Source organism: Mugil cephalus, chromosome 1, assembly GCF_022458985.1.
Source record: "Mugil cephalus isolate CIBA_MC_2020 chromosome 1, CIBA_Mcephalus_1.1, whole genome shotgun sequence".
Taxonomy (NCBI): domain Eukaryota; kingdom Metazoa; phylum Chordata; class Actinopteri; order Mugiliformes; family Mugilidae; genus Mugil; species Mugil cephalus.
The window spans coordinates 16,000,229-16,013,073 of NC_061770.1; the positions used below are offsets into that span (position 1 = coordinate 16,000,229).

Consider the following 12,845-nt stretch of genomic DNA (forward strand, 5'->3'; position numbering starts at 1 on the left):
TTGCTGTTTTAACTAAACGCTATTCTACCGCCGTTTGTAACAAATCATTGATATCCTGCTTCATATCTATTGTCTCTCCAACTCTCCTTTCAAGTCGCCAAGTTGTTTCGCGCATTTTACAAGACCAAAAGCATATACAAAAACTAGCAACACTGTATTAACGTATGCAGTTGCTGTTCTATTGCTGAATGAAATAGACATTGTTTGAAACAGAGCTGATCAGGAAGATATGTTGACAAACATCAGCAGAGGAACCGCAAGAAAGTCGGAAATATAATGCCGCATTTTGCATTTGTTGTCCTCCGCTAAACAATTTAACTAGGCAACACACAAACATTAGACGCTGGCTCTGCCTTCATGGTCAACAGCGCGTTTGATGACCTGAAAAGATTGGAGTTGTTATGAATGATGTCCCCTCAATGATCAAATTCAATAAACGCAATTTAAGATCTCCTAGTATTGTTTCATAGTCTGAGTTAATACTATACTGCAACAAATACTTGGTACTTAGACATGCTTTGCATTAGACGGTGCACATTTTAAAAGTGATGCACTGTGTATCCCTTAATTAAAACACACGGACGTTGTCATCGGTGCGTAAAAGGGGACATTACGCGTGCATTTCTTTTATTATGCTACGGAAATAATTCAAATTCAGTTGCCAGTGTGTCGTCTTATATCCATGGTAAAAATGAGGGAATCCATTAATTGCAATTATTATCTGAACCACCTTTTAATCAGATGCGTAAACACACATGACGAGCATGTTTCCAAAACATAAAAACAGCACGTGTCAGACATTTCGAGCCGACATGTAATGAATCTCACAAACAATCGGAGAAAAATAACACGAGGAGTTCATAACATTTACAGTGAATTTTGTAAAAATTATTATTTTTTATAATCTGCAAAGTGGCACGTTGTGCCGGACTTAGTGAGAGCGTGTGCGTTTCTCTACTGTAAGATCCTATTTGTTTAAATGCACTTTGAGCTCAAACAGTGAATGGATACATATGAAAACCATTTTGTTGCGATTTAAATTACAGTCAGGCAAATCTGGAGATGGTGGCTCTGTGCGGTAACAGTACAATTATCATAGGAGAAACAGCACTTGTATATTGAACAAAACATATTGCAGGAAGGCATTTAATAACTCACAATATAAATTATCGCAATTAAACTGAAATGTGGTGATATCTTCAATGATAGATGTTCAAAGGAATAGTTAATCAATAGCAAAAAGACCGTGTTAAGCATGCGAGCTTACATTTGCTTGTGTGTGTATGTGTGCGCGCGCGCTCGTGCGTGTGTTGCGACCATGCATGGACTCCGGAATGTCATTGAGTGGGTCGGTTGTAGGAGCGGACGTTCACAGTTCACTGAAAAGCCAACATCTGATCTCAACATTGAGATTGCACAACTGTTTCCAGTGAACATACTTCACCGAGCAGAGACCGGGAGCTGCCGAAGAAGACGAAACCTATGTGTTCTATGCTTGGTTAGTTAGCCGATAGGAAAACTGCATTGTTTTGCACTTGGTTGCCAGTAGAGAGAGCCTTGTGGATTTTTAGAAATGGTTCGGTATAAAGCTGTCTAGGTAGTTTGCAACTGTGTACACTGTTTGAGGAGGACTGTTTATCTGGTCTGTGCGCTTGTTATCATAAATCATATTTTGATATACAGTTATTTAAATCCCTAATGCAAACCAGGAGAGAGGATGCACAAGAAAAGACAGTCCAAGAGCACTGTATATGGAGCACTGGGGTGTAACCCTATTACTGCTTTACAGAGCTATTGCGTGTTTAGCAGCGTCGTTATAGGGTTGTAGCATACCTGTGACATTGATTAGGTCGAACTTCAATAGAAAGTACAAGTGTTTAGGGGGGGAAATGTAAAAAAAAAAAAAAAAAATGGAGGGCTTTTACTTACTTTACTGTCCAAGCTTTCTATAACCCAATATTTAACGCAGGATGGGGGTCAGAATATGAACATGGCCGCCATTTTGCATTTTAGTAAGCTGTCATTGCTATCTATAGCCTACCTTTAGATCTGCGGCGGTCATAATATTAAAAAAATAAATATTAAAAAAAAGCCAACCTGTGTGGGCTCCTATACATTTCACAACATGTACAATTAAGTGCCAACAAAACATTCTCTTGAATGCTTCCAAATGTCCCATTAATGCTCAGACCTTTATTTCACTATTGTGGACACATGTATTTTTTAAACTGTGTTACAGGTCACCTCTAATAAAATAACCCCACCAGTCAGCGCGCAGAAAAGTTCATCTTAAAGCAGAACATTCAGAGAAGCAACCCAATAACATACTGAGGTGGCACCAATAAACGTTTCAATATTCAGTTTATTGAAGACCTTACGCATATACATTCATATCATTATTACTTTTACAAGACAACGTAGCAATCCTTACAAGCGCAAAGAAAGGAATGGGGGGCGACGTATGAGAACGATAATAAACAACTACTACACAGAAACAGGGTTTCTTTAAATGTCATGAATGGTAAAACATTTCTTACATACCATTTCTTTATATCCATTCTTGGCAGTATATAGTTTTGGCCTATACATTCCCAACCCTTACAACCACAAATAGGCTATATGGAATGCGATATTGTACAAGACGATCAATAACATAAAACACTATTACATAGCGATAAGGGCTCCTCAAATAGGATGCAAATACTAACATATGTAATTTCATTTTACAAAGTTATACACGAGTACAAGATAAGGAAAGGGACAACACTGAGCACATTGCAAGGAGCAAGTACATTAAGTAGGCCTAATATGTAGGCCTTCCCTCCTTCCACCCTAATAATAATAATAATAATATAACAATAATAATAATACATTCTTTGTAGACGTTTGTGTCAAAATGTTTTAGGGTATTGGCTTTTGATTTGTTCAGAAAAAAAGTATAAAAAGTCACGTACAGAAATAGTGGCCCGCAGAACATGACTTTTCGAGCTATATCATATCAATAACATGCTGCAAACGTTTCACTGCTATAGCTTAATACATGATAGATAATACACTGAAATATGCCCGAACTGAGTGGTTACACACTTATGCAGGCCTATAATTTAATTTTTCTAAATTTCTAAATAATTACGTGAGCACCAAGTTTAAGAAACGCTCTTTTAGGCCTAAAACGTATCAACCCGTAGGCGGTTCCCTGGTTTAACTGGATTGGCTTAAAATGTAGTAATGCGGTCTTTCCATTACAGCTCCTTGTGGGTTTATAGTAGGATAGACTATTTTTTTTTTTTTTTTTTTTTTTCACTGGCAGTCTGGACGTAGACTTTTTTTTTAATAGCAGCTCAAAACCGTTTTCAAACGGTGATCTCACTCAACTAAAGAAATGCAACCCATGCAGAGTTCCGTGGTTGTTGTTAAGACAAGTTTCAAGGTAATAAAAGTGTAAAAAAAAAAAAAAAAAACCTTCAAGAACTTGCCTACACATGACCAAAGTCATAGCAGTTAAATTCGTCAATGCGCAGTCGTAAAGATATCGATATGGATTACACTGCGGCTTTAGTCCTCCCTCTTGTCACGCAGACACCCAGACTTCCACATCTCCTGTCCGTGACCGTGAACGTGCCCACAAACGCAGCGACAACGATGGAAACGAGACAACGATGATGCTCCTCTTACCCAACAAACAGTCGCTGTGGAAGTTAAAGCAAACAGCAAGAAGATTCTTGCTGACTTCTTCATAAAATAAGAGAAATTGTTGCGAAGATGCGCTCCAGTCAGGCTTCTCTGAATGACTGGTATCTGACTTCGCTGTTATTTTTAGGTCTATTTTCGGCTCTTATAACTGCACAGCTCCCGCCTTATTTTCTCAGACTAAAAATTGGAACAGAAGAGATGCTGTTATTATTAAAAGATAATGCCTTGGAGACAAATTTAACGTGGCTTACATACTTGGGCCGTATACCTATCTCTTGACAAATCAGAAAAACCAACACAGAAAACACATTTTCACAGCTTTTTGTGCGATTATGCCCCACGAAAAGAAGGCTCGCAGATAGCGTGTAGCTTTGGACGCCAGATAGTGGCTTGTTTGGGGGCGTTTTTAGCCCGCACCTCTGAGAAAAAAATAATATCAGAAAATAAAGTAATGATTGCCTGCAATGTAAAAGATGGATAGATGGGTGCATGCATTGAAAGAAGGCCTAAGGGAGCATAGAAGGCTTGGCTTTTTACTGCCTATCGATTCACCTTCTGCCGCATCTCTAAAAGTAGGCCAAAGCTTGCTCCCTCAGCATGAGTCTCTTCTTCTTCATCCTGCGGTTCTGGAACCAGATCTTGACTTGTTGGTCGCTGAGGTTCAGGCGATCGGAGAGCTCCCTCCGTCGCTGCCTGGTGATGAACTCATTCAGCATGAATTCGCCTTCTAGCTCAGCCAGCTGAAGTTTGGAATAAGGTTTGCGTTTCTTTCTGGTCCGAGTGTGCATCGGGTACCACGGGGCACCTGGAGGAGAGGAGGGAGGAGGAGGGGGCAAGCAACGGATTAGTCACCACAGTTGCAAAATCACGGTCACCTCCAAGGTTATGGTGAACTTAACAGGGGCATCAGTTGTCCATACAAGTTGGGTAATTGCAGTCAATTCCACGTTTAAGAACACATTTACTTTAGATTCACATTTCGAGTCATGAATGAATCAAAACAAAGCATGTCATTCTGCAAAACACACCAGTATTTAGTAGTTGACTGACATATTTTGAAACACCTTTAGAAAAAGCTCTATGAAGGAGGGTTTCTGTTGTGTATTATAGTATGATTCATCTGGAAGCAGTCACTTCCTCCACTAAGAGACAGATTTGTTTGAGTCTATGGCTGTACTTATCTGATCTCAAATCCCATATCTGCACAACGGGCACTTCTCCATTTATGTGCAGCATATATTTTATTTATATTTTATAAGTGCTCATTCTTGTTTTTTTTTCAGCTTTCACTGTGGAGACCACCAGTAGGCTATACCGCGGTTTGTGTCACAGGAAGTTTTATTGTTGCAGTTACAGCAGGATTAACGTGATAATTAAGCCGTGCTTGCAAATACCCCTACTTATTTGAGAGTTTCGGAGCATATTAAATGATTCTTGAGTTGCAGCGACAAATATTAATTCTGTTTACGAGTCACTAAAAAGAAAACTCTCACTATCCAATGCAGCCAACCAAAGCGACTTACCTCTTTAAATCAGTGCACTAATTTGTGTGCAGCTGCATACTGCAGCAATAGACCAAAATCTACTATCTATGAGCCTGAATCACACAACCTTATCTAAGCTGTATGGAAATTGTAGGGCGGAACTGATTGTTTATTCAAAAGCTGTAGGCAATAAGGTTTTGTGAGGTTATCTATAACTGTGCAGAGCCACATGGTGCATGGAGTATTTTAGGGCAGCCCCTAGCGGCGTTCGCGCACCACGCAAGTGCCCTGCAGGCTAATCCAGGCTGCAAGTTGTGCATCACGGTAACAAGCTGTAATGGCGCTTTAATAGCACACATGTAAGTTGCATGCAGCTTTCTAATAAATAACAGACCAGTGCGTTAATAATTGTGATTACAAAATAAAAAAAGGTACCCACCTCCGCCTGCGGCTATGTTGCTTGAATGGCTTCCCGGTGACACCAGGGTCTGTGTGTCGCTGGACGGAGGCTTGCTGCCTTCGTTGAGAAGAGAGGAGCTGGAGTCGGACTCCATTGACTGACAGGATGGCGGGTCTTGCGTTAGCTGCTCGGTCCCATAATCATATTTGGAAAAGGCGGCACTGCTGCCAATTCCACTGTGCATCCCGTGGTCAGATGTTAGGGATGATGTGTCTCTCGCCCTATCCTCTCGTTTGAGGCTGTTGCCACCTGAGCAGGTCTCCCTGTTCCCGTTGCCGTTGTTGTAATAACATTTACCGTCTTCTGGTCTGGTAATTTCACACGACCGATTGAAGGAAGGGTTAATAGACACGGGGCTGCTAAAGTAGGATTGAGAGTATCCATTGCACGGCTCCGAAGGATTCCACGGGAGGGAGCAAACATTGTCCCTTCTCGGGTAGGAGAGAGACGGTAGCCCCGCCAGTTGTCCCCCTGAGGCTCTAAAATTCGGAAAGTAAAATGTGTCTCCAGTGTGGATGTTTACCAAAGGTCCCACAAACCCTGGATTAAGGAGATTATGCTCGCCCATTTCCGCGGGCCCGACCAACAGCTTCTAGTTTATTGCAATCTGACATTTAACATAGTTAAACCTGGAGGGGCGCCTGATTGGTCATCCTCAAACCACGTGTCCAGGCTAACTTCTGCTACACATGGTACCACCCACTTGGTCTATCTCAGACAAAACAAAACATTAACTTCTGTATTACAGAGGTTTATGTGCTTTTTAAAAATACTATAAACCTTTTATTAAAAATGTAGAATCTTGTTTTTCCTCACGTTGAGTCCGAAAGAAGCCCAGGCTGCTTCTCATTTTACACTCGTGGAACTGTCCATGGCCTCGTTTAATGTCTTTATAAGCTGGCAAAACTTTTTTAAATGCTATTTTTTATGAAAACTGTTTTTCTTGAAGGAGAGGGTGTATATGACATCTTGTTTTCTAGCAAATTATGGTTGAATTCCATGTCATATAAAGCTGTGATGTCCCAATTTTACAAGCTTGTTTTAAGAAAAGACTGATGCTCATTGCCGCACTCTACTCATATTTACAGTAACAGGGTCAGCAGGTTGAAGCCACTGGCTCTGTAAAAGAGGACGATATTCTACAAGGTTACTTTAAGAGGGTATATTTCACATAATATTCTCTAGTACACCTCACATGAACAACTTTAACAGATACCTCCAATAAACGTTCGCAGCCAAACTCTGCTGGGATTGTTATACCTCTCACAATTCTTTTATATGAATTTTACAAGATATCAGAGGGCACTTAACTGATTCAATCAGCCGGGAGCTCCTCTGCTTTATATCTCACTAATTAGCTGATTTGTAGAGGCAGATCTGAAGACACTGAACAAACATGTGATGCGTCATGATATGGAGCGGTCTTCTTCTTTGACCTCTGTTTACAGATTTACAAAAAGAAAAAAGAAAAAAACTTTCTGGAAACTGAAAAAAGAAATTCTCAAGAGGAAGAAAAAAACTTCACTACTATATTCACAGAATTCAGGCATTCTGCACGCAGCTGGCTGAACTATATCTTATATAATCATTGGTCGTCAAACCGCCCAAACATCATCCGCGAGCGTACGGCGGCTTTTACATTCCTCTACTGGGTCCACAGGCTTCTTATTAATTTAAAAAATAAATATGTGAAGGCGTGCCACTCGTTCATAACTATATTGTATCAACATATTTTTGCAATCCCACTTTCCCTTGATGTATTCAGATTTTACCATCACCCCACCCTCCACTAAGAAAAACTAAATCAATTTATGGATCCCAAATGTTCTCCTAACTCAGCAGCGGGGATCTTTGTGGTAGTAATATAAAATAAGCTAGATAAGTATAAATAGTTGCCCCATGAATGAAACAAAATTAGACTAAGAGGATATATATATATATATATATTATATATATATATATACACACACACACACAAACCAAGCACAGACGTATGTCCTCAATCCACTCAAGTTCACGAGTGACAGTCATGGTGAGTTGAACTTGATGTTGAACTCAAATAATCCATTAAAATAAATAAAAGTATTAGAAATTACAATCAATAAATTAGAGTAAGTGGTAAATAACAGGAAACAATGGGGTGCGAGCAGATCGTGAAGGCTATAGCCTATTTCATAAAAACAATGATGTGGATATATTTGAAAATGCGCCAGTGAAAACAACATATAAATAATATAACACCCGAAAACTAATTAATTTGTAAGTACGGCAATGAATGAATGTTTCCGTTAGCTGATAATAACATTTTGAATTAAAGGGTTATCAGAGAGGTTGAGCGTTACAGAAGCTTGCACATGCGTACTGGACGGTCCCAGCTGCGTGTTACAAACTTGCCAATGATGTGTTATGTGAGAACGTAAGCATTCATTTAAACACTGGTTTGGGAACGATTTGCAAGTCAGTCGATATTTGATCGCCGTATCCGTCACTTGTGACAGTGTGTCCTATCTAACCTAAAGGCACCGGGCCTGACTCTAGCCTTAAATAGAAAGACAAATATCAAATGTTTAAATTGGAGACGCTCTTGAGCTTCCCGTTGTGGTTTCACCCCGTCACTTGCACTCGCTGCCTCTCCTATCACTGCACATACTTGCATCTAGTTAGTGAGTCTCGCAATGCAGCACATCAACCCAGTATAATATCTTAGGCCTCGGTCTTATGAGGAGCATTTAGGCGTCTTGGTATCTTCACGGCTTCTCGTGTTACTATAACAGTTACCAAAAGCAAAACAGTGCAATGTGATGTTTACAACAAAATGGACGGCCCGCACGGCTATCCGGTGATATACAAGCTTAAGTCTCCACTTTACCTCGGAGAAAGAGGCCATGTGTTGCGCCTCCTTTCCTCGCCTCTCCACGCCTCCGATCCACTGCTCCCGCAGATCCGGATTTCACATTCAAACAACTGCTAGTCTGTTGAGCGCATCTTTGGCTCGGCGGTGATGTCATGCGTGAGCCAAAGCTGCAAGCCGTGTGCTTTAGCAAAACAAAAAAAATCTGCTACTAAAAAAGAACTTGGTAAACCGAGCATATAGCACTGTCAAGGTCACTGTCTAGTACACTGTCTGCTCTATATTGAAATTAGCCCCCTGGAATTCACTGGTCCTGTCCAGACAGGGCAATAGCCTAAACAAAGGGCTTTTCTTCTCTTTTTCTCTCTTTGATTCTCTACAGGCAGGTTGCCACAGTTATAGCCCTGTGCAACCCCTTTAAAGCTTCCTTCAAGGGAAACCAACCACCTAGGGAAGCCTAAACAACCCACAGAAACGTTTTAGTTGAAAGGTTTGGGCGATCTTTTTCATTTGTTTACAACAACACACAATATTTAATGCGCCTTTGCTACACAACGAATATCAATTCCGAATAAGCTTTTACAATAAAACATGTAGCATTAAGAATCACACAGAGGATAATGCTATTAGTTAAAATTTCAAAGTCGCCATAATATATGTATACACACACACACACACACACACACACACACACACACATTTGAACTTGACCGGTACAGTTGTAGTGTAATAAGCTCCTATGACCTATTTGTGCAAATAAGGTATTTTAAAATTGTAATAATTTATCAGGATGATTTAGTTATTTTTAAATTCTGACTGAGAAGCCTCAGTGCGTATGTGCTCGTATGTGGCTGTGCGTAATATATGCTACGGAATTATCAAGAAATTCATTGTAAAATACTCACCCCAAGAAGACTGTTTGTGATGAATAAATGGCGATTTTTCAAACCAATCTTGGCTCACGTTGACAGTTGAAATTGAATTCAAAAATAAAAAATAAAAATAGCTTGGACTTGGACAGTTTTTTTTTTTTAAATCAAATATTAGAGCTATTACATGTGTTGCATATGCACATATTCAAATAACTAAATACATGAAAATAATCTAAATCGGAGCGACCATGATGGTCGGATATATAGGCTACACAGAATTAAATCACAAAATTATGCACGGACTGCATTAATATTAATATCAATGTGTTTAAGTACACAGTGATATCCCAAACAAACATTTCCGGTTTAGCTCAGGTATGGTTTTAGTGCAAACGTCTGTATTGGCTGGCCTTCAAGTTTAACAGCTAACCAAAATAAAAACACATTAAACGATAAAAACAAACCCCTGTAAACTCGATATTCCATAAATAATAAAAACAGACGTTAAAATGAGACAATACAAAGTTAAAATCAGGACAGGGGGATAAAAAGAAGTTATCTGAACTAAAATAGCCATAAATTAGAGACAGTTGCAACACTTCCTGATATTTTCCACTGGTCACCACCAGAGGTTATCAGACCCCTTTCTCTTGTCTGGCTGACAGCGGCCTGCAGCTCTGACGCCCCGACACACAACCACGAGCACGGCTACTTTTTACATTTAACAAAGTAAACTCAGCAGCTGATCAGTGTGTTGAGTATCTAAAAGGTCTTAGTTTTGCTTTTTCTTTGAAATGCTGCGGTCTGATTTAGTGATAGATGTGTCGTGTCATCCTTAGTTTGTCACAGCAAATGTTAACCCTGGCGTAGGTGTCCGTGATTACTAAACTACAGCTTCAGCGAGCACAACATTAATTTAACAAAAAAAAGTGTGCGTTGCAGAGCAAAATTTATTCCACTGGTGTGTTTAGGACCATTTGTAATTTGCATATATGGACATATCTGTATTTATCCACTGCGTAAATATTTTGTATTTATTGTAAATAAAAATGAAACATCATGTGTCCAAGTATTTTTTTGTAAGGCAAAACAACTACTACTACGTTTGTTTAAAAGGTAATGTGGATATTCATCTGCACATTTTGTTGGTTTAGATTAGTTACATTATGTAGCAAATAATTAAATGCAGTATCAAACAAGTTTTGTTGAAATTTCTGGCAAAACGTTTTAAAATATCAGAAGCGAGAGTAAAAGTTAAGAGCTTAAAATACGTGTACAACACATATTTGTTTAATTTTAACTTTATTTCCGCTGTACGCCCTTTTGAAATATATATATATATATATATTTTTTTTTTTTTTTTAAAGTATAAATCCGCCTGTCACTGCATATTATCCATCGCATTTCTGCAAGTTAGCTTTGTCTAGTCAATGCACGGCTTTTCCTGTAGACTAAAAAGTCATAAAACAATAGTCCATGTAGGCCTACGGCCAAAGTAGGAAGAAAAACGGCCATACCTTTAATCGTTATACAGTGGGCGACGTCGTGTTATTATTTCCTCTTGCTGTGGAGACAGTATGGCTGCTTTCTGCGGATTACTGGTGTTGGTGTGAGACGTCAAAAGTCCTACCTGTCCTTCGTGGTCAATAACACACACCTCACGATCAGTGCATGAAACCATTGGCGGTTCCAGAGCCATGGGCCAGAACAAGTACTTTTAAAGGTATTCTGCAAAACACAAAAGAGCAAGCGCCCAAATGTTAATGCAAAGCTCTGAGGGATGGTCAGAAATGCAGGTCAGAGGATATCGCTACACTTCCCTTTTTATGTATTTATGGCATGTCATTAAGCCCGGCCGTCTAGACAGGGAAATAACACCTTGTTTGCCTACAAACAAACCGCGAGCATTGGTGTCCAGCCCCCTATTTATTATTCACAATCTGCTGTGATGTCAAGGTCAAAGTGACTGCATAGTCATGGTCAAGGGTAAATTAGGAGACTCAGAACTTTCCACGCGGATTGAAAATCCAGGAACCAGACAAACAAAAAAGTTGAAGCCGGACGCCTTTAAAACCTCAAGAGATCTGAAGAATCTGGAAAGAAGTGGAAAGAATGATACTGTCGGAGTGCCACATAAAAAATAAAACCAAAACTCACATAGTCATATAGCTTATATATTACATTGAATAGATTCAAGAGGGCTTTTTGTCGTATAGCTACATTATACGACTTTATAGTATTTAATTTAGGCATCCAACGTTAAATATTCGGACTAAAGAAAAATATCAGAACGCTTTTATCCGTTACGCCCGGCACACTAGTTTGGGTCACTGTTTATTCAGGTTCAATTCTAAAATTACAGAGCTGATAAGCGCAAGTGACAATAATCTTAAAATAAACTTCAACAGCGGCTGAATTCTTCTCAGTACGCGGTATACACACGTTTATGTCCACATTTGTATTTGTACGAGATACACCTGGGAGCACGAACAACAAATACCTCCTCTATACCTCCCGTACATTTAAACAACATGCATATTCGTCCACGTCCTTTGTGAAGAAAAACTAAATGCGTTATGTCGCATTGGACGGACTTTCACATTCAGCGTGTGACCGCATTAGATGCTGCTATTAGTATGTGCTTTGCCTGGCAAAACAGTGAGGCTCTATACCTGGTCACAGATTTAAATGCATCCTAAAGTCCATAGCTCAACTCACCTGTGCTTTTTGCATACTAGGTTACAGATGATCTAAGCAGGATCCAAACGCGCGACAGGACTATACAAGTATCATGTGCCACAGAAGTACATTTACGGAGCACATGCTTCACAAAACTATTTTTTATTCCGCCATGTAATGTTGATATAGTAGAGAAATCCCAAACGGCAAAATGCATTTTGGATAATGACTCAAATGCTGTTAGAGAAAACGATTCTCGCATTCTTTACTTAGGCGAGTTTTTATGTTCCAATTATAAGAATAACAGTAGCTAATTTGTACACGCGGATTATTAAAGGAACATAATATTGTGGTAACGCAGTAAATGTTTCTCTGAAAGCCGACATATAGATCGCTTGATTTGCCTTTCGGCCTGTTTGCAACAATTCCACTGATTGAACGCCTGCCAAGTAACAGTTAATACACCTTTAAATTTTCTTGAAGCAAACTTGGAAAAAGTAAGCGGCAATCTTCCCGCCGATTAACTTTCTCATACAACAATATCTCGCATGACGTAGCTGGAAATATCCAGCCTGAGCTGGAAAAAAACTGATATACAACAAGACTCATTTGGATTCGTTTAGTTCCTATAAGAGTCAGAGTTTGCAAAACGCTGCTCGCTAATCATCCGTAATCACCGTCATCTCTTATTGCAACCGAGGCGACTCCACGTTGCCCACTAATTCCTAATCAAGCACTTTGCCACATTAAATCTTCCCTCGCCCATCCGCTGCTGATGTTGTGCGAGGAGGGAAGGCGACAGTGTT

At 39.6% G+C, this 12,845-nt stretch overlaps 1 protein-coding gene and 1 long non-coding RNA gene across 2 annotated transcripts in view; both read right to left on the reverse strand.

The window, feature by feature from the left end:
* Positions 1 to 2,344: 2,344 nt before the first annotated feature.
* On the reverse strand, positions 2,345 to 6,855 carry hoxc12a (homeobox C12a). The gene is made up of 2 exons (XM_047579721.1): positions 5,617 to 6,855; positions 2,345 to 4,498 (listed from the first exon to the last, which is right to left on the reverse strand). Exons 1-2 carry the CDS (start codon positions 6,203 to 6,205, stop codon positions 4,260 to 4,262), a joined length of 828 nt encoding a protein of 275 aa, XP_047435677.1. The 5' UTR covers positions 6,206 to 6,855; the 3' UTR covers positions 2,345 to 4,259.
* A 1,872-nt stretch (positions 6,856 to 8,727) lies between these two features.
* The window catches only part of LOC125004946, a 51,530-nt gene continuing 47,412 nt past the window's right edge, over positions 8,728 to 12,845 (reverse strand). The window contains exon 4 of the long non-coding RNA XR_007112397.1: positions 8,728 to 11,088. This is a non-coding gene — a long non-coding RNA (uncharacterized LOC125004946). The remainder of the gene's footprint in view (positions 11,089 to 12,845) is intronic.

Coding starts and splice junctions, on each gene's coding strand:
- hoxc12a (XM_047579721.1), bottom strand. CDS start 6,205: ATGGGCGAGCATAATCTCCTTAATCCAGGGTTTGTGGGACCTTTGGTA. Junction 4,499..5,616: donor CAACATAGCCGCAGGCGGAG/GTGGGTACCTTT, acceptor CCTCTCCTCCAG/GTGCCCCGTGGTACCCGATG.